Here is a 22050-nt window from a genome sequence, read left to right as displayed (position 1 = left end):
TTATTCTATTGTTAGGTGAAATGAAAAATATATTGTGCAAAAAGGACAGGTGGAATAGGACAAGGGTGTGTCTGCCAGGAGCAAAAGTTGATAACTTTGTACAGCGGATATTATCTTTTAAGGGCACAAAAGGAGATATTTGTTGTACACGTTGGCACTAAAGACATTAAGAGTAGGAAATATGCGGAATTACTTAACAGGTACAGGGCAATGTTGAGAAAAAGTTGATAGTTAGAGTTAAATTTGAAAGTGTCTGCAATTCTGCCAGATATGATAGGAGGGAGTACATGATGAGAGCCTTGTCAATCAGTTCAGCCCTGGAGAGATTGTGCTACTGTAATAGAATTTTTCTCAGCGCCCCCTTTAAAATTTTCTTCATACTTGTATGTAAGTTTCAGGTTTTCAGGCGCCCCTTGAACGTAGGCGCCCAGGTGCAGTGCACCTCTTTCATCATCGGGACGGCTCGTCCCCGAGTATTTCTTAATTGGTATGAAAAGCCTAGTAGCTTCCAAGATTAATTCCTTGAATGTTTCCCATTTAAGCTGCCCACCTGTTGGTAACATCATCAAAGACCAGTGTAGTGACCTTTACGAAAGCAACCCTCCTTTACTCCTAATGGTAGTTACATCTTTTATTTATTTATATTTTGGCGTATTTATTTATTTTAATTCTCTCACGGAACTATTGTAAAACATTCATGCATCTCTCTTCCTAGTGACTGTTTCTGAAATTACGTAATTTTGTGAAATACGTTACTTGCATTGATAGAGTTGAAGACCTAAGAGTGCAAGCAGTAGGCCTATAAAGTTAGACAGAATTTATGTTAATACCTTTAACTTGGTTTAAGTGTAGTTAGTTTGGAATTACATTACTCGTATATCTGAAAAGGCGATATAACCACCTGTATGTTATTGAACATTGATTGGAAACCTATTCGAGGTATTTTTTTTTTTTTTTATCTGAATGTTATTAGATCAAACAGTGTTTGCCCATTCTTGATATCGTGTTATATCTTTTACCATATTTTATATTTTTTCATATAAATATATTTGTTACTTTTATATTATATATTTTTGCCTAACAAAATTCATGTCATTTTAGATTCCGTAAATTCCCTTTTAGTTGGTAAACATGGCAATGACATTTTTTCTTTTTCCTTATGATGCTATTGCTACTTCTACTTCTTGTTAGAGGTCGCAGTCACCTCTAAAGTTGGTCACGGGGTACATAAGAGAGAGACCTAGCAAACGTTGACAGAGGTTATTAACATCAACCCAGGCGCGTGAAACCATTTTTTGCTGATCATGTGCAACATATCACTATGACGTCTCAGTAAAACTCAAGCACGAATTTATTCCTGCTTGCTTATAGAGAAACGTTAAGCACAGTAACTAAAGAGCAACTTTTATTGGTTGAATATAATATTGTCTATTAATTAAACTCAGTAAAGCTTCTATCATATTGTGCCATCGATATTAAGTGTTAATAAATGAAAAAACAAAATAAAATAAAACCAGAAGAATAATAAAAGTAGTATTTATAAAATTAAAATAAAACAAATGAATATAAGAAATAACTTCTATTAATTACATTTTTATTAAAAAGTTTTAAAATAAAATACAGAAAAATACTTTGCTAAAACTTTATGAATTCTAAGTAACACTAAAAACAATATGATAATACAGTGTATTGTTTTTAGTGTTACATAATAACCAGTAGTGTAGCTACCCTTTTTCCGGCTAGGAATCAAAGAACATGTTCGGATCCCTACTTAATTAATGAAAATTGCAAAAAGAGGAGACAGCCAAAGACGCCGTGCTCCTAAAGGGTCCGGAGGCAATTTCCTTCCCTATCTACATGGTAGCTACGCCACTGATACTAACGTTGTTTTCAATAGAAAACAACGTTATTATCAGTGTTATTATTATTATTATTAAGTATTATTATTATAATTAAGTATTATTAATTATATATTTATATATTAATATAAATATATAATTAATATTTATATATTAATTATATATAAGTATATATTATTATTTCAATAGAAAACAACGTTATTATGCATAACCGTTATTATGCATCAAAACCGTTTTGAACCGTTCACAGTTTTGGCGTCCAGTTTTGCATCTACGAAGATGAATCGTATATTATTAGGAAAACCTCAACCATAAATCGAATATATGATATTAACCATGATTTAATGAATTTCTTTTTAAATACGAAATTAAAAGTTTTTTCGTTTTTTTTTTTTGTCCTCGCCTTTTCCCATTATTATATGGGGTCAGCGTTTTTATTGTTTTGGCATGCAATTTTTACGGCCAGATGCCCTTCCTGACGCCAACCCTCACCCTTTATCCGGGCTGGGAATATGCGGTGGTCATTCCCTGACCTACCGCATCCTCCGTATTTGGTGGGTACGGGCTCGAACCCCGGTCTAATCAAGAAGCGCGTGCTATGCACTACTGTTCCTGCCCACCTGGCTACGGAGGCGCCAAATACGAAATTAAAGTAATTGCACTGAATTATACTTTTAGTAATGACCATTCTTATAGCACGTGAATATTAAGATAGTTTATTCAGCTAATAACTAAGTTCCTGTGCATTAAGGTGACGTTTCGGGACCTTGCCGGTACTCATCAGACCATATATTCAGGGCCGTGCAAAGGTATTTGGGGATCCGGATGCAAAAGGGGTTAAGGGGCCTTGTTTATTTATGTTGAGACTTTGATGGTTCCCTCGATTGGGACTCCCTAGATCGGGGGCCCAGATGCTGCGTATCCAATGCACTCCCCCCCACACTTGCATGGCCCTGCATATATTAGCTCTTAAAGGGCAGAAAAAACAAATTGATATTACATATAAGTGTCACTTATAATAACTTATTTACCCCAGTGACTCACCGACTCTACCTTTCTGTTTTTTTTTTTTGTTTTTTTTTTGTCTCCGTCCAGGAAGCTCTGGCGACCCTGGCGGAGACAAGCCAGAGAATAATGGGCAGACTGGCTACCTCCTAGTGGTGTGTGCGGGCAACGTGGAGTCCCACTAGGGGCCCTGCGGCCAAATGCCAGGACACACAACAGAACCTAACGCAATATGTCATATACAACACACAACACTTTTCTGGCATTTACAGTAGTACTGTATTCCTTCACAGCGAACATATGGCGCAGATGTGGGAAACCACAGGTGGCGCCTGACCCTAATACTATGCACTATGCACACTATGACTCACATATGGTAAGTATGGACTTGGCACACCCAGGGTCCTGAAACTGGATATCATCATTCTTCTGTTTATTAGTGATTCCCTTCTACTTCTGACTCTCTCTCTCTCTCTCTCTCTCACTTACTCAGGGTAACTCAGAAATTTATTTCTTTTGGCTGGTGCAACAAAAGCCTCAGGCTTCCTTGCACCATATGGCTAATGATAATAATAATTACTAGTGATATTTATTCGAGCCAATGGGAGAAGAGGGCGGGGAAGTTACGCCACTTATTCGAGCCTTCATAATAAATAAAATAAAATAAATTTTCTGTTTATACTCCGGCACGACAACCAAGTCAGTAGAGTTTACAATAAATCGTCAATACAAATATTTATCGTATTTAGTAGTCACGGGCTTGAACCCCGGTCCACTCAAGGAACGCGTGCTATGCACTCTCGCTCCTGACCACTGGGCTAGGTCAGGCCATAATGTCCGACAACCTCGTGCACGCGTTCACAGTATAAACATGACCACGCTAGGCATCATTTAATGTTCCATTGTAATGTCAGCTTATGAAGGAACCCGATATAGTTTGTATATTTGTAAATAGTTTAATGTTTTGTAAATATTTTAAATATTTGTATAGTTTGTACATGTGTGTCTGGAATCCTTGACGTTTAATTTGCTAATCATACGTACTAACGTAGTAATTAACAGAATGCCGTGACCTAGATTGGCAATCACCAATTCCGAGAGAACACGACGCTGTCATGAGTCTTCACGGAAATATAGAGAGAAACATGCTGAAAGGTTACGAACTAATTATAGAATAAGTTCAGTGATGACGGAGCAAGTGGAAAATCAACGCCACAAGAAGCGGGTAGCTGATATGGACGAAGAACAGGCTAAACTCAGCGAACCGTTAAACCGCCCAGACGTAACGTAAGATCTTCAGAAGATCCTGATAACGAAGAAACTACTGAAGTATCATATTACTGTTGTTGTTGGAGTGGGATTTATTGGCGCAAGGCTTCTATTGCCAAATTGCGATTTAGGTGATATGGTAGATGAATGTCAACATTGCGGCGGATAATCTTTTCATGGCGAACTTGGAAGACCCACGCATTTGTGTTGTCACTGAAGACCTGCACATTCGTGTTGTCACTGAGGGAAGGTATGTTTGCCGATAGGAGATGCCTATCCAGACGCTTTAAAGACTTTGTTGTTTGACAACACGGAAAAAGAGAGACACTTCCGAGAAAACGTTCGAGTCTACAACAACCTTTACACCTTCACGTCTTTTAATGCCGAAAACACGGACTTTCAAATTGGCGGTGGCCCTTATACGATGCAAATACGAGGAGGTGCCATGGTGAAAGGAACGGCGAATTTAATGTCCGTAGAAGACGTTTCACAATTCTGCCAAATCTACATTTATGACGACGTAGAAGCGTTGATGGAACGAGCTAAAAGAATGAAAAGGACTAATGTCTTGGAAATTATTCAAAGTATAATGAACGAAAACCCGTACGCAATCCCAAAGACCACCCGCGAATTTACAACAACCCTACCTGTAACGAATGGCTGCTATTATAGTGTCGAAGGACGGCCAGCTGTCAAAAAAGATAGACTTGCGAGTCTATCCGAAACGCGATCAAGAAAGCCAGATAATGAGTTTGAAATATCCTCAGTTAGACCCAATGTTATTCCCTCCGATGTTTCCCAGCAGAGAAACGGGATGGAGTTACACACTGAAACAAAACGATCATACGGAGAAGAAGGTTTCAGTATTGTATTACGCGAACAGATTGACATTCCGAAAGGACTCGAAATTGAATCAGATGTGTTTGTAAAGGCTCACTGAGCATTATATCATAACGGCTTATCTGAAAGCAGAGAACAATCGATTGTTTTATATAAGGTGTAATCAAAATAAAATCAGAGCGGAACATATGTCTGGGGTCAAAGAACACGTTCAAAACAGTCTATTGAACTGGACATATCCTTTCAAATTAGGAAAAGCCATAATCCTCCCTTCGAGTTATCTATCAACAGTGTGTCCCCTTCTGAACTTCCAACTCACGATCTATGGTTGAAAGAGGGCTGTTTGGTGATATTCATCCGGAATCTCTGCATATCAGACGGGTTGTGTAACGTAACCCGCTTGATCGTAAGGAGGATACAACGAACGATTCTCCATTGCGCGATCCTCACCGGCGACAAGAAAGGAAACATCGTTCATATCCCTAGGATCACCTTAGACACGAGAGGGGACATAGATATGCCTTTCGTTCTGAAGAGACTCTAGTTCCCTTTTTTTTTTTATTATTTTTTTTTTATATTTTTTTTTATTATTTTTTTAATTAATTTATTTATTTATTTATTTTTTTTTTTTTATTTATTTTTTATTTATTTTTTTATTATTATTTATTATTATTTTTTTTTTATTTTATTTATTTATTTTTTATTATTATTTTATATATATATATATATATATATACACGTGTGTTATTTATTATTATTATTATTATTATTATTTTTTTTTTTTTTTTTTTTTTTAAGCTCTGGATTGGGCCCCCAGAGGGTTTTTTTTTTTTTTTTTTTTTTTTTGTTGTCTCATAACCTGAGACCTTATGCGTCCCATCTACTGGAACTGGCCCACCTTCCCGTGGTGTGGACGAGTATCTAGAAGCAGCCTTCCTGGTGATAGCTGCTTCTCGGTAGCTAAGAGGTCAGCATAACACAACAACATAACATGCATTAAACTACACGAACATTGCACTACTACACGCTGGCCTGTTTTGCAGAGTCTGTTCAACGTACAAAGAAACGAGGTGGATTTGAACGGACGTTCTAGGAGCCACCCTACCTATACACACACATGTCCACATGTCCACATGTCTAGTTCCCTGTCAGAGTAGCGTTCGCAATGACGATAAATCACATCACAGGCAGGGCCATGCCAAGCCAAGCCAAGCCAAGCCATCTTAGTACCTGAGGCAAGAATGAAAAGTTGCGTCCTACTGTTAATGATGGCAACGTTGGCAATTATTTAATCCTTCTTTTAGCGTCCCTTTCAGCTTTTAACTGAGGCAAGCGCCTCGTTCACCTAGCCCTCGGCACGACTCTGGTCACAGGGACAGACTTTTGACTGCGTCGGATTGTTCGTGGTCGATTCCAGAGACTTCATATTCAGTCATGAACAACTATATGTAACACTTTCAAGATACACAAGCAAGGCTGGTATACGCATACAATGGGCCGACAAAGGACCTAAACGTATAAAGAACATTGTATTCGAAGATGCATTATGAATTGAGATGACATCTGTTTTGTAAAAATAAAAACTCTCTTTCTTAGTTCTAAAGTTTTCTTCCTTAAATCCCTTGATTCCAACTTCCTTGAACTAAAGTGATGTACGTATACAGAGTAAAAGACCTCAGCCTAAGGCCGTGCAAAAGAAGCGAGCCTGGGAGTTGGCGAGAGAGAAGCGAGCAGGGGACGGAGCCCCCTAGTTATTCATTATTATTAATTTATAATACAGGTAAGAATTATATATACAAATAGGAAGTAAAAGTACTAGGTTAACATTTATACAATTAAACATATACCGCAATTTACCTTATATTTTCTTTAATCATTCTGACAGAGTTTAATTGTAACTTTAGTTGTAAATATTTTAACCTGGTACTTTACTTCCTATTTGTATATATAATTCTTACCTCTGTTATAAATTAGTAATAATGTATAATATAAAGTATAATAAGTAACAGTTATATGTAACATCAGTTTGGTTTTCTGCCCATTAACAGCTAATAACACAGTGCGCCAATTAAATAACGAGACTGCGTTTTGCTCTGCGTTTAACGTTAGTATCAAAGTAAGAGGCCAAAATAGTACACGATTAGATCCGCTAGAGTGCGCTCTTTCCAACGAGTGCAAGTTGAAACTTGTCTGATGAGTAGTTCGTGATTTATGATGGAAAGAGTAATAATAATTTTGTGCATGTCGATGTAAAAAAAGTAAAAAAAAAAAAAAAAAAACATTCATCAGCATAAACTTTTTTTACGATGTAAAAAAAGTTTATGCTGATGAATGTTTGTCTCCACCAAGTGTGTTATGGTTTTCTCGTTTTCGTAAAGGACGTGAGTCGGTAGAGGATGATCCTCGACCTGGCCGTACCAGTGCACCCGCATATTCTGCCATCAACATCAAGCAATTTTTGGCAAAAAAAAAATCGATTCCAGCCATCGAACACTCCATTTTCTTCGGATTTGGCTCCCGCAATTACTTTTTGTTCCCCAAAATGAAAACAGCCATGAAAGGAACGCGATACGGGACGATAGAGGACATCCAGGCTGCAGTGACCGACCAGCTGAAAGCGGTACCAGAAGAGGAATTCCAGAAGTGTTTTCAAAACTTGTATAAAAGATGTAAACAGTGTGTACACATCGGAGGTGATTACTTCGAAAATATATAACCTTACTTTGCCGTTAATGTTATTCGTTTTTTTTGTAGTAGCGTCAGTCTCGTTATTTAATTGGCACACTGTGTATCGTCTGATGATGAGCACCGCCAAGATTCTCGAAACGTCACCTCAATGTATAGGAATTTAGTTATTTACAAAATAAACTATCTTAATATTCACGTGATATAAGAGTGGTCATTACTAAAAGTATAATTCTATGGAAAAACACCATATAACGGCCTACCCCAACTATAATTGCGTTTGTGCAAATGACTGACATAGTAAAGTGGATATATGCACAACGAAAATAGTTGAAACAGTAGCGTAATGGGTAAGTTGCATACGCGTATTGTTACTGCTGGTGTACGAGGTGTGATCAAGAAGTGCGGGACTGAACCAGTTTTCGGAAATGATTAAGCTTACCGGCAATTCGGGTGGATTGTCATCGAAGTAGTTTCCGTACACTGTATACACATATTATAACATATTTGCAGTTTCTGAAACATTCCTGATAGGCCTCGTTTGGAATTTCTAATACTCCATGGGTCGCATTCTGAATAATTTTCTTAGTCGTTGCAAATCGGTGACCTTTAAAGGAGCTTGGGAAACAACAGGAAAAAAAAAAAAAAAAAAGTTACAGGAAACTAAATCGAGTAAGTATGGCGAATTAGGGGACCACAGTGATAAAGTGCATCCCAAGAAATTCTTGAATAGAAAACGCCGAGTGTGCAGGTCATGGTCACAATGCAAGTTCCAATTCCCTGAAGTCCACTTTTCCAGCAGTTTTCTCCAAATAGCATGGCGCAATCGCCTTAGAATTGTAGTTTTATAGTATTTCCAGTTTGATCATATTGGACAAATTCATTACTTTAACGCCGCCGTAATTTTACGCTCCTCAGTTATCGTGGGTTAAACCTGCGTGACTACTTATTACTGTGCTGTTGTTGTTTACTCTGTCTTGTGAATTCCTCTAGCCTTGTATGATCGTTCAGGAATATAAACAGCTTATTTATTTTAAGGCCGCCGTATTCGAGTAAGCAAGCTCAAGGATACATAAGTACACATGCTTTGAGTGACCGTGGTTCAAGCTCACTTGACTACTAAATACGATTATATTGTATTCTCTGACCTTATGTGGTCGACTAGGAGTATAAACAGAAATTTTTTTTTTTTAACAATGCGCTGTGAATCAAAAAATGCCATAAGCACGATCTTCACATTTGAAAGCGATTTCCTTGTTTTGTTTTTTGGGAGGGGGGGGGGGTCCTTGGAAGACTCCGTTTTCGGAAAACGGCAAACCGCCCAAAGAATACCCTTAGTTACACGCAGACAATTCCCCCCCCCCCAAAGTCTACAATTCGTCGAAAAATTCACCCACGATATCTGTAATGAAGGAAGAAACAAAATTTAAGTCAGCAGCATCAGGTTGACGAAGGTCCTGGCATGCCAGAACCCGCTCTATGTGATCATCAGTGAGGATGCAATGCACAAACTTGGCTGAAATGCAACGTTTTCCTCAATCTTGAGTTAAAATTGATCCATAAGTAATACCAATTTCACCAGCACTTCCCGGATAGCTAAACGTTGATCACTTTTGATCAGATCAGGAATACAAGAGATTGACCCATTGGTTTTTGAAGTTGAATTGTGGCCAGAGCGAAAATTGCCTTCGACTGACAAGCGGCCCTGTTTAAACCTTGCCAACCACTGAAAAGTCTTCAACGACACATAAGAACTTCATCAAAAGCTATGTTTAACATTTCTTGGATTTTTGCTGGATTTTTCTCTTATCTGAAACAATATATGATGTAAATTCGCTACTTAGCAAAAAAAATGCTAATCATTCTAGAAACACATAAAACGCCTATTCTACACACACACTAATTCAGACACTGCAGATAAACGGTTTTATGCATTACTATGTCTAGGGGAATCACAAACGTGTTACGACGTCACAATTTCAAGATACAAAGTCGAACACCGAACTTTTTGATCAAACATCGTAGGTGATCAAATCCAGGTGTATTTTTTTTCTCCCTAAATATTCTTTGATTCTTTTGACAGATAAATTGAATGAAGTGTAAGAATGAAAGATATAAATAATAAAAAAACATGTAATCAGCAAGGAAATTTACTGATTAAATAAACTAACCATTGAGCGTTAAACTGAAAGCTTATTTTTGACTTTATATTACGAATATCCTTGGTTTGGTAATAAAATATTTTTATATTGGAACCTTGTTTTTTACCTTTGTGTTTAATTTGGTAATAAAATATTTTAAAATTTAGATTTTATTGAAAGAATTTGACACTTTACTGTACTTATTAGTTTAATATTCTTTAAAAAAAAATCCACATGCAGGGTGGATTAATTCAACTTATTGTATATAAGTACGATATAGCAGCGCATCTATAAAATTGTATACTGTATTATGAACGAAGAGGCTCACAGAAGATACCCATTAATTTGAGCATGGAAGAAATAAAAGACAAAATTTCTGGAAACGCCGACTTTTACATATAATTGCACTAACTTGTATATAGAGTTAGATTACAGTAGTTCTATTTTATTAAATTTTATTTCCAGATGATCTGGTCTGGGAATAGAGAATAAGCATTCTAACAATTATTAGTGCTCGAGTGTTATCTAACAGTTATTAGTGCCCACCTTACGGGGCAGGGTGGGCATAAGACATTTAACAGCCTAGTAATTTCTTTAGGAAATGGTTGAAGTTAATTGATATCTCTCTCTCTCTCTCTCTCTCTCTCTCTCTCTCTCTCACACACACACACACACACACACACACACACATACACACTGCTCTCACCAGTGGATGATGTTGAGGAAAAGCTGCTTCAGGAGGGTTTACAACAATATGATGCTGAACATTGATCTACTTTTAAAATCCATAATCTGTTATGCAGTTTTCAAAAATATTATTTGCACGATTGAGAGGATATTAGTACCCGTCACTAGATCAATGTTTCACAGAAGATTGAATCAAATACTCCATAGCTTGCTCGAATTTCGATCATCAAATATCTATTGCTATTAAAGTGCATCTGTAATAAGTGAAGGAGTTTGCTCATATGATCTTTATCCTGATACTTGCAGAGAACTATTTTCCGTTACAATGGAAATGCATATTTCTGTGTAATTTTACATTTTTTATTTTTACCTTTTTTTACTTCTGTGTTTTACATTTTAGTTGGTTGGGAATATTAAAGTTTTTTTTATTTTTTTTTATGTCGTTTCTTTCCAAACTAGAAGGCCTCTTTCGTTCTAGCTTAATATATTCTGAAAATAATTATAATATATTTTCATAAAGTTATCATTATAAGATAATTGAAAAATTCACTCACAGATGAAAACTTCAGCAAGTTTGATGGCTTCTTCCAAATGAGCCTGGTGAAAGCATGAAAAAAGTTGTCCACGGCCTAGAATCCCCAATCCTTGAAGCTTGGGTTCGCGCTGTACACGCATGCCAAATTTGTCCTTAGTGGTTGAGGTAGCATATGTGAAAAGCGGAATAATCCGCTTTTGCTTATCCGCTACTGAACTCGTTGGCATGGTTTCCTTTAGCGAGTCCAAGAGACCTGGTTGCTGAAAGTGACTGGGACATCCGTCTTCTTAGTGTTTCTGCTTTTATATGACCTCTTATTATTCAGGAAGAGGCGTCATTTCTAAGAAAATATTCTCTCATTCAGTTTTCTTGCCTAAATTTGTCTTAACGCCTATGGTTATGATTGGCTTCCAATTCTGTTTTTGAGCAATGGGTTCTCTTGAAATACTCCTGTTAATTTGTGCTTATACACAGGAAATGTGACCGCTCAGTGCCGAATGGATATTTTCTTCTCGTACCAAGAAATGTTTTTAAATAACTGTTTGTAATATAGAGAAGAGGAAAATACATCCCTAATGTAACACGAACTAAAAATAAATGCCTGAACTTCCGTTTCTTAAATAAAGATAGAAAAAAAAAAACAAAACAGGAAATCATAGTGATTACCGTTTCCTATTTTAGCTTATCAAATTTGAAGAATAGTATTTTCTGAATTATCAGAGGTATTAAACAGGTATGAATTAATATTTTTCGGTGGTATGTCTAAACTTTTTGACTAATTTTTTTTTTCTAAAATAATGTGCTAAAACTGAAATAAAATTTTTCTAAAATAATGTGCTAAGATCGAACGTAGCAGTTTTGTATATTTTTTTCATAATAAAAATGATCAACGATTGCAATTCTACTTTAAATTTTTCAGAAAATCAAATTGTCAAATCTAATGGTTAGCAAATCTTTTCGGTATTCACTCATTCAGTAGCGCAACCGAAGGGGGAGTCATTTTTACCCTCCCAGGATTATTTTACTATTATTATTTCAGTAATAGTTTTATTACCATCAACTTTCAGATAATATTAGAAAAAAAGGGAAACTAGGTTTAGTCTTAAAACAGTTAATGTTTTAATCTTAAAACAGTAGACATTTTTAATATCTTATATACGGCGGCTGCGGAACGTTAGTTCAACTCCGCCCAGCTACTTTTGGTTTGTGATAGAAACTGTAAAATGGCCAGAAATGTGTGTGTAATGTTATGTTTTTGTAGTATGTGTGTTGTTGGGGTGTTTAAATGTTTCTGCCCTCTGTGCAACCAGGAAGGCGATCACCTGGAAAGCCAGCCTAATGTCCGTCTCCACCACGGGGAGGTCGGCCACAACTAAGTGTACTCTTAACCACCAGTAAGTGGGCCCTTACAATCTTTGTCTGTCCTGGGAAGGACGAAAACCGCACCCACTGGAGGTAGTGTTATACCAGTGGATGGCAGCAAATCCCGTACCCACAGCTGCCCAAACTATGGTACCAGCAAAAAAAAAAAAAAAACCCTAAATAAATAAAATAAAAATAGAAAAGAGAGAAAATAATTAAAAATGTAAAAAGAAAAGTAAATAAATAAATAAAAAGGAGACAACATAAATAAAATAAAAGAAAAAGAAATAGAAAAAAAGAATAGAAGGTGAGTGTAGCAGTGCATTTGGAAATGATTTAGATTTAAAACAACAAGGATGCTGTAACGTAGATGATGGCTATCGATATCTCTAGAAACTGACTGTTTCTAGAGAGTCAGTTTCTAGAGATATCGATAGACGTTGCAGCAGTTCAGTTGGTTCCTTGTTGTTGAGACGATGACAGAGTCGAGAAAAGTTGGTTTCTTTTTGGTGAAAACAGCGGGGGTAAATACTGTAGTGACCAAAATTTTGGTCATTATAGTATCACATGAAAGTCAAAATATGCTGGTATATGATATTGAGGAGGGTGGAGGAATATTAAAATATTTTGGACAAGAAGATACACACAGCCACACTTCTTTAATTAAAAATGATCAACGATTGCAATTCCACTTTAAATTTTTCAGAAAATCAAATTGTCAAATCTAATGGTTAGCAAATCTTTTCGGTATTCACTCATTCAGTGAATACCGAAAAGAATGCTAAATTTTTTTAGTTTTAGTGAATAGTGAATGCTAAAAAAACATATGAAATAATGGCCTGATTCATTTCTATTATCCAATGAGTTCATCCATATATGTTTTGTGATTGGTTTTTAGGAGCTAAGCAACTTTGAGCAGCTAAGCAAACTGCTCCATATTAGTTCTGTAACAGCCGATTTGCACGTTGTATGGAGTGAAAAACTCGGAATAACTCACGGACTAAAACCTAACTCCCTCCACTTGAAATTTGTTAACTGCAGCCTCTATTGAGGAGACCTTTGGAAATTCCTCCAGTCATCGACGGGATTGAAACCTAGACCTCTCCAAACGCGTGATAAGGGGTGAAACTGTACTATCACTATACTGGCACAGAGAACTTGTCCACAGAGAATATGGAATTGTATCCCTTGAGTTATGCGATTAATGTTACTTAGGAACAGTTGCAGAGTTAGGTGCAAGTTAGGTGGTAAACAAAAACTGCCAGCCTGGCAGTATACACAATAATAGATTAAGCGTAGCCGCAGGCCAACGTAAAAGTGATTCTTGCAAGGCTGTATAGGAATTTTGCTAACAGGGATAAGGAGGTGATTATCCCCTTGTAAAAGTTAATGGTCAGGCCAGACCTTGAATACTTCATACAGGCCTGGAGGCCTCGAGGATTTTAGGAAAGATGTAGAGCTGCTAGAACGAGTACAGAGAAGGGCAACGAGGTTAGTGAGTGGAACAAAGGGTTACTGTTACTAAGACAGACTTAAGTTCTGCAAATTGCAGCGTCTGGAGACTAGGTGCCTAGTTTGAGAAAGCTGAATGCTGATGGGATTTTTCCTCTTGCTCAGATTCCGCATCTGAGGAGGCATAAATTCAAATTGAGGAAAGACAGTTGTGGAATGAATGTGCGGAAATATGACTTTAGCCAGCGGGTGGTTGATTACTGGAACAAACTTCCATCCTTGTTGTCGTTGTGGAAGTTGACAGCTTAAATAAATTCAAGGGTGAACCAAACAAACTTTTGGAATGAATGGATGGGTGAAACAGGAAGGGTTTTTTTTTTTTTTTTTGTCTGCTGCTATATAAGCTTGCTTTCTTGCTTCGTATGCCTCTACTAATGCTAATGCCATCTATTAGGACATACAGCAGACTCAAAAGCGAGATGTCGGAGATTACAAGACCTCCTCGAGGGTCATTGCACCACAAGAAAATATATAGGTTGTGTTAGGGTTACTAAAACATGTGCATGTATATTTGTTTGTACGCTAATACTAGGAGTATATTAAATACATTTCATTAATTTGAAATCCCGATTTAAGTCATGAAATGCAGATATTGTTGGGATATCGGAGACACGATATTACTGTCATAAGGGATGCGGAATTAGAATATGGAGAGTACAATGTATACAGAAAGGACAAAAGCCACAGGAGATATTAAATCTAAAGCAGTGCATCAAGTCGACTTGGGGGGGGGACAGTGCAATGATGAATCAGTTTGGTGTGACATAAACACTGGGAAAACAAAAATGAGACTAGGGGTGTGTTATAGGCATAATGACTGCGATAAGTATAACAAAAAAACTATACAGAGAAATATGGTGGACCAAATCAAATTGGCTTATAATGGGAATTTTAAAAAAGTAAATCAAATTGGCTTATAATGGGGAATTTTAATTTGACAGATATCATCACTCACAAGGTAGTAAGTGTCACTGACAGAATTCATCACTCACAAGGTAGTAAGAGTTTTGTGGATTTATTCGATTACTGTTTTCTAGAGCAGCATGTTAGAGAGGCAACAAGAGAAACCAGTACTTTTGATGTGATTATTAGCAGCAATTCTTCATGCATTAAGTTCTCTGAACAGTTGGACAGACTGCTAGGATAGCCCATGAGGTTTTATCAATGATATACTTGAATTTTTCTAGCAGGGATAAGGACGCGATTTTCCTATCATATAAGGAAATGGTTAGGCTGCATCTTGAGTACCACATGAAGGTGTGGAATTGCAGACATTCATGCGGTAAGTCTGGAGACTAAACACCTGCGACGTGATCTGATTGAGGTGTTACAGGCTTTGAATGGGAATTTGAATGCTCAGAGTGGATGGCATTCTCTTTCTCAGACTACACTTATGAGGGGGTATAAATTCAAATTGAGGAAGAATGGTTGGAGAATACAGTACAGAAGTTAGCTCTCATCAAGGGGTAGTTGACTGTTGGAACAGGCTTTCATCTGTTGTTGTGGAAGTGAATAATTTTAATAAATTCAAAGAAGAACGAGACAAACTTTTCGAGAGGATGGACAGGTAATGTGGAAGTTGTTTTTTTTTTTTTTTTTGCTGTTTCTGTATAATATAGCTTCCTTGCAATTTTTTTTTGCTAATACTAATACTAATAACTGCTGCATCAGTGTATCCTCGTAAGTAGCCCAGTTCGTCGAATCGCTGTCCTCCCCATAGTGGATGAAGAAGGCCTAAGTTGGCTGAATTAGTTGGCCTAAGGCGAGCGTAGTTTTTTTTTCCCAGAAACTCGAGTTTATCCAATAAACAAGGCAATCGATCACAGAACACATGTAGTTTACAGACAAAATATAGTATATAAGGTGCAATATGGTCTAAGTCGGTGATGCGCCTAAGAAAACCCTACCCCCTCCTTTGCTGTATAAATGACAAAAATTATAATAGGCACTGGTTGAATTATGTGATAATTACACATACATATACATAAAAAGGACTACAAAATAAAAATTCAAAAATCAAAAACACCTAACGAAAGCTCCGTCGCCTCACTCTGGTTACAACTTTGCTCTGGGTCCTTAGAACACATATTTCTAGAAACGCTAAAAATGAGGTCGCAGGAACCCTGGACAATAAAGTAAATATAAAAATATAATAAATAAATAAATATAATAAGTGAAACATATTATATATTTATAACTACTTGTGCGAATCTAATGCATAATATATATCCGTTTATATAGACGACCTCTGGAAACTAGGCGAAAACCAGTTGTAATCAGCCTTCTGCACTAAGCGGTACTCTACTATAGTCATCTTTCCTCTTCATGAGCATCTCGTGGGATGCATGATGGCTCTTTCTATGATTAAAGCCGGCCCCTTTCAAAATCGGCCATGTGGTAGGCAGTGGCATACCACCACATTATCTGATGCCACAAAGACCATAACAAAACCAACTCCAAAAACTGCTGTTAAAGGATTGTTATTGTGTTGATTTATGTTAATTAATGTTGCGTTGATTTTTGTCAATTGTTATTGACAAGATTTATGTCAATTGTTATTATAAAGATTGGTTTCTGTGAAACACAAGGTTTATGAGAAATCATTTAGCATTAGCATTAGTAGCTTTAGCTTTAGTAGCTATTTCATTATGCTTATCGACAGGTTTGAAAGTTCCCGCGGACAGACTAGACAGTGTTGTTAATTGTGCATTGTATGTTATATATTTTTTTTCTTGGTTCCCAGGAATCAGAGACTGAGCATATTTAAAAAAAGTATTGTACTGTATATATCTGTTTAATATAATAATTACTGTTTCTCGGTGGTAATGAGAATAATTTGTGGAAGTTCTCCATTAGCACAATGACTTAGCAATTCATTTGTCTACACCAACTGGTATTGCACTACATCCGATGGGTGCGGGACTTGTGCGTTCGGCACAAATACATAACGTAAACCCGGGCCTAGAGAAGGGCAGCAGCTGTGTTATATTGGCGGTGGTAAAATACCTCGCACATGTTTTTAGGCTAGATTTGTTGAGGTTCTAAGCCAAAACAGATGAACTAGGTGGAGATGGGCTTTTGCCTAGGAGCCACCCTTGACTCTGGGATACACATAGGCAATGCACCAGGTCAAATATAATATAATGTCTTATATATGTGTAACGAGAATGTTAATGTATATAAAATTGTATATATATCTTTATTGTATATATATATGTGTAATAATTGTGTGTACAAATAAATAGAATGTGCAATTTTCTTCTCTGCCACCTGTCTCGGTAGTTCATTTGACATCCATTTAGGTAGTCTTGAACAGCTTTTTTTATCTGGCGTGAAGAGCATTTTAGCATCTATGATTATTTCCCTGAATGCTTTCCGTTTAGAATTTGTTGTTGGTAACATCATTACTTCGTCCCACTGTATATAATTAAAAAAATATCTGAGAACGCTGTAGTCCCCTTTACGAAATCAAAATCCCTTCCCTTTACACTTAATGGTAGTTACATGTTTAAGTAAATTTCATATCAATACACTGTGATCACTACCACCTAATGGTTCTTGTACTTGCAATATTCTCAATGAATGAAGAATCACCGTTGATGATCAGATCAACAGTATTGCTTTTTCTAGTTGCCTCTTTAACATGTCGCTGTAGAAAACGGTCATTGAATGAACCCATATATCTTAGTGCGTAAGTGATCAACTCACAAGTTCCAGTCAATATCTGGAAAGTTAAAATTCCCCGTTATACGAAATTCAGAATTACTGACCTGTTCTCTTTCTCTGTACAGTTGTTCCTTTTACTTACCTATAGCACAAAAAAAAAACTATTATTTTTAGGCCACCCGAATAATTAAATTCATCTGCCATGCATTATGTCCTTAAATTGCGTGTGTTCTATTGTCGATTTGCCTGTTTTGCTGGGCGAAAAAACCCGTTTTTGTGGAAAACCTTGCTATCTATGCCTGAGACCGATTAACTCAGCCACGGAGTGAAAAAAGCTCATTAAAATTCCTTCCGTCATCGACGTGATTCGAACCCGGGCCTTTTCCACCCGCTGTGGGGAGAACGGTGAGGATACCACTGTGTTACAGCACAGACTCTAATATCTGGAAAGTTAAAAAGTTAATATCTGGAAAGTGATTTTTGCATTGCTTCTATTAAGAAGCAAGGCAAAAATCACTTTTCCCTCTGCCCGCGGCTATTATTAATCTATTAGTCTGTATGTCCCTCCAAGCTAGTAGTTTTCCATCTAACGTTGCCTCGATAGCATCAGGAAAATTTATTTCTATATTTCCTTTTGAAAAATCTGTTTTAAAAGGATTTCGGGAGGTAGGTAGGACGACGGCGGGCCTCTATGTAAGCGTGTGCAAGTTAAAACATCAGTATTCGTCCCTCTTGTCGACATGGACGAAATTTGTGAAATTGTTCAATCTCAAAAAAGTTCTCAGGGGTTAATGTTAGGGCCCTTATTTTGGAACATGGTGCTTGACCAGTGGTCACAGGTGCCAATTGTGAATTGCCACAAAGTTGCATTTGCAGAGAATTTAGTCATCTGCATATCACGTAAATCAAGGAAAATGTTGGAGGACAGTTTCGAAGTGTGTATTAGGTAATTTGGAGGCTTGGACGGAAGCCAACAAACAAAAGATTTCTTCAGAGAAAACTGTAATGATGATTTTGAAGGGAAAATTTAGGGGCTTTATTAACCAGTAAACAGGTACCTATGGTGCAACAATAAGTATTTGGGGTAATGTTGGACTCTAATTTAACATTTATGCCCCACATAAACTATTTAATTAACAAAATTAAAAATTTAGTGCAGCCATAGTAAGAATATCTAGAGTTATTATTGTTATTCTTATATTATTTCTCCCTGATTATGGGTTGCACCTCGCGACGGGTATTGTCACCAAGTGCACAGGGAGGTTGTTGTTAAGTCTGGTGTTACTGTTGATCGAGGAACTCTGGTTATCAGGTGTTCAGTTCAGGATTGCGACTTTCTGGAGTTCCTTATAGGTGTTTGTTGGGAGACCTGTTGCTGCTGGGCTGTTATGTAGGGTCTTTGGCACCATACCGGTGGTTGACACGATGATCGGGATGGTTGTTGCTTGTTGCATATGTCACATCTCTTTGATCTCCTGTCTTAAAATAAATAAATAAATTTTCTGTTTATACTCCGGCACGACAACCAAGTCAGTAGAGTTTACAATAAATCGTCAATACAAATATTTATCGTATTTAGGTTCATATACTTCCTGATTTTTTCTCCATGGGTTTTCTGGACATTGCTAGTGTTGGGCACCGCGATGTCAATCAGGTAATTAGCCTTTTCCTTCTTTTCCACATGGGTTATGTCCGGTCTGTTGTGCAGGATTGTCTTATCCGTTATTATGGTGGGGTCCCAGGACAGCTTGTGAGTTGGGGGTCTCTAGTACTGCCTGTGGTTGGTACTTGTAGTACAGTACACTTTCTTTCCTCAACTGTATTTCCTTTATAGCTTCTGGCGTATTATCCTGGCTACCTGGTCGTGTCTATGAATGTACTCAGTCTGGGTAATCACCTTGCATCCCGCGATGATGTGTTGGATCGTTTCTGAGGCCAGGTGGCATCATCGACATGTATCATCGGACACTCCGGGCTCCTTGGCGATGTATCTTTAATAGTTTCTGCTGTTGATTACCTGGTCTTGGATGGCAAGCATGAATCCTTCAGTCTCGTGGAAGAGCGTCCCGCCCGTGAGCCTTGCATTCGAAGCAATTTTATTTATGTGATCTTGATGGAGATCACTGTAGTGTTTGCCGTGGAGTGCCTTCTTTGCCCATCTTTCTAGCTTCGTTTCTGCCTTCTGGTTGGGAGGGGACTCCTCGCTAAGATTGAGTGCCTGCCTGCTTATTTTCCTTATGACCTGGTGGAGTGCACTATATGTGTCTGCAAGTAATCCTTCAGGTTAACAATGGCTGATTTCTGTTGCTCAATGAGGTCCATTAGGCCCCTTCCTCCTTCTTTCCGAGCAATTGTCAGTCTCTCTCTACGGCTGACTTCGGGTGGTGTTGGCGGCTCTTGGTCATCATTGTCCTTGTCTTTCTCATGATATCCTCCAGCTCAGTGTTAGTCCAATCTATGACCCTGAAGGAGTATGTTTTCATTGAGACTTCATAGGTATTTATGGCATTAACTGTGTTCCTTCCATTTAGCTTTGCTTTCAGCAAGCTTTTGAGTCTCTGATGGTATTTTTCGGTCAGGCAGACCTTAATTTCCTTGTGATGTAACTGCTGAGCCTGCATCATTCCCACGTATTTCTATGCCTCTCTCTCTGCCATCGCTTCGATTTCTTTACTAGTCGGCAGCTGGTAGTTTCAGTTGATTAATTTTCACTTGTGCAATCCGTGGATCTTGCATTTGTCTAGACCAAATTCCATCCTAATATCATTGCTTAATTCTTCGGTGATCCTGAGTAGTTGCTGGAGTTGCTTCTTGGTTCCAGCGTAGAGCTTGATGTCATCCATGTATATCGGGTGGGTGAGGGTGTACAGGTTCTTCCTTCCTTTTTCTTTGAGGTTATATCCGTACTTGCTGCTGTTGAGCATGGTGGTTAGCGTGTTAAGTGCTAGACAGAACCACTGTGGGAACAGGGCATCTCCCTGAAAGATTCCTCTCCTGATGGGGATTGGATTGGACTGGTTGTGATGTTCTCGACTTTAATGGTGGTACTCCATTTCGCCATCGTTTCTCCTAGGAAGTTTGTCACTATCGAATTGACTTTGTAGATGTTCAGCGCCTCTATTAGCCAGTTATAAGGCAAGGAGTCGAAGGCCTTGAGATAATCGAAGTAGGCGGTGTACAAGTTGCGGCGCTTCTTGTAGGCTTGCTCTATAACCGCGGCATCTATGGTTAATTGCTCCTTGCATCCTTTGCTCAGCCGTTTGCATCCTTTCTACTGTTCGGCCATTATGTTCTGGCTCTCCAAGTGGTCTGATATCTTCTTGGTTATGCACCTGCCCAGGATCTTGTACATCGTTGGGAGGCAGGTAATTGGCTTGTATTTCGCCAAGTTTCTTATATCTTCGTCTTTAGGGTTTAGATATGTGATTCCTTGGATGAGAAACTTCCGGATTGTCTCTGGATGCCTTATCATTTGGGTGAACTGCTCTGTGAACTGCTTTTGTGTGCAAGTGAGCTTCTTGTACCAGTAGTTGTGAACGTTATCTATTCTTGGAGGTCGCCAGTTGTGAGAGTTCTTCATCGTCTGTTTTACTACTTCCTCCCGAATCTCCCACTCTCTCATCTCTTGTACGTCCTTGGTTTTAGTTCTAGTTCCATCCAGAAGGCTAGGCTCTTTTGCCTTACTTTCCTGCTCCATATTGGTAAGTTAAATCGAATCAGGTACCTTTCTGCTGCGGAAGCCCGTCATTCCTATAACTTGGAAGAATTTGCTTACTTGATTGCCGTCTTTACCGTCTGCGACCATTGTCAAGGTTAGGAAGGGTAATAATCTCCCTGCAGGGTGAAGCGTTTCTCAGCATACGTCATAAAGTAAGTACTGTATTCTAAATTTTTATTCTTCCCACGTAGACTATAAAACGTTTAGGGCGCAAGCTTCAAGCTATGGAAAAGGCTAGACTGTGTATAAGTATAGTGCGAAAGCATCAATAATACATAGCGAAATCTGAATGAACAGAATATTAGCAAAGCGGCATCGTTTTAAGTTATATCTCATATTGTGAATACCTTCACAACGAGTTGCCATGATATTGCACTACTTCGAATAAGTAACGCTTCACCTGAGGAGAAGACTAATGTTACTTATTCTAAGATGAATACCACCACCCAGACGACACCGTTTCAGGGCTATTTTGTATATTTGTGGGATAATAACTTGACTATCCACTTGTCCCTATTAGACTTAGAAAAGCAAAGAGGTAGAGGGAAAGTAATAGTAGGAATGGAAGAGGAAAAGAAACAGTGAAGGGACAGTAACTTCTTCAACTCACACCACTCATAAACTCCTCGAATAGGCAACGCTTCCCCAGTGTAGAAGGCTGTTGTTACCTATTCTTGGAAACTCCGGACATCATCAGGCTCCACTTGCTGCCGTTTCAGGGCTATTTGGCCCTTCTTCGTTGGGTGGGTGGGTAGGTACCCGTTTCAGGGC

The 22050-nt window shown here is 38.0% G+C and overlaps 2 protein-coding genes across 2 annotated transcripts in view; one reads left to right on the top strand and one right to left on the bottom strand.

Annotated features, from left to right (window-relative positions):
• LOC150078313 (hemocyanin C chain-like) overlaps positions 1 to 11312 on the bottom strand; it is a 42104-nt gene extending 30792 nt beyond the window's left edge. Inside the window, exon 1 of the mRNA XM_090385247.1 lies at positions 11041 to 11312. Within this exon, the coding sequence (XP_090241373.1) occupies positions 11041 to 11248 (208 nt within the window). The 5' untranslated portion in view covers positions 11249 to 11312. The remainder of the gene's footprint in view (positions 1 to 11040) is intronic.
• Positions 898 to 22050, top strand: part of LOC150078312 (solute carrier family 49 member A3-like) — a 148008-nt gene continuing 126855 nt past the window's right edge. Inside the window, exon 1 of the mRNA XM_090385249.1 lies at positions 898 to 939. The gene's annotated coding sequence lies outside the window, so the exon portion shown is untranslated. The remainder of the gene's footprint in view (positions 940 to 22050) is intronic.

This window comes from Mastigoproctus giganteus, chromosome 11, assembly GCF_048544385.1.
Source record: "Mastigoproctus giganteus isolate SK-2022 chromosome 11, ASM4854438v1, whole genome shotgun sequence".
NCBI lineage: Eukaryota > Metazoa > Arthropoda > Arachnida > Uropygi > Thelyphonidae > Mastigoproctus > Mastigoproctus giganteus.
The sequence above is the reverse complement of the archived record's forward strand: the minus strand, read 5'-3'. Positions and strand labels throughout refer to the sequence as shown.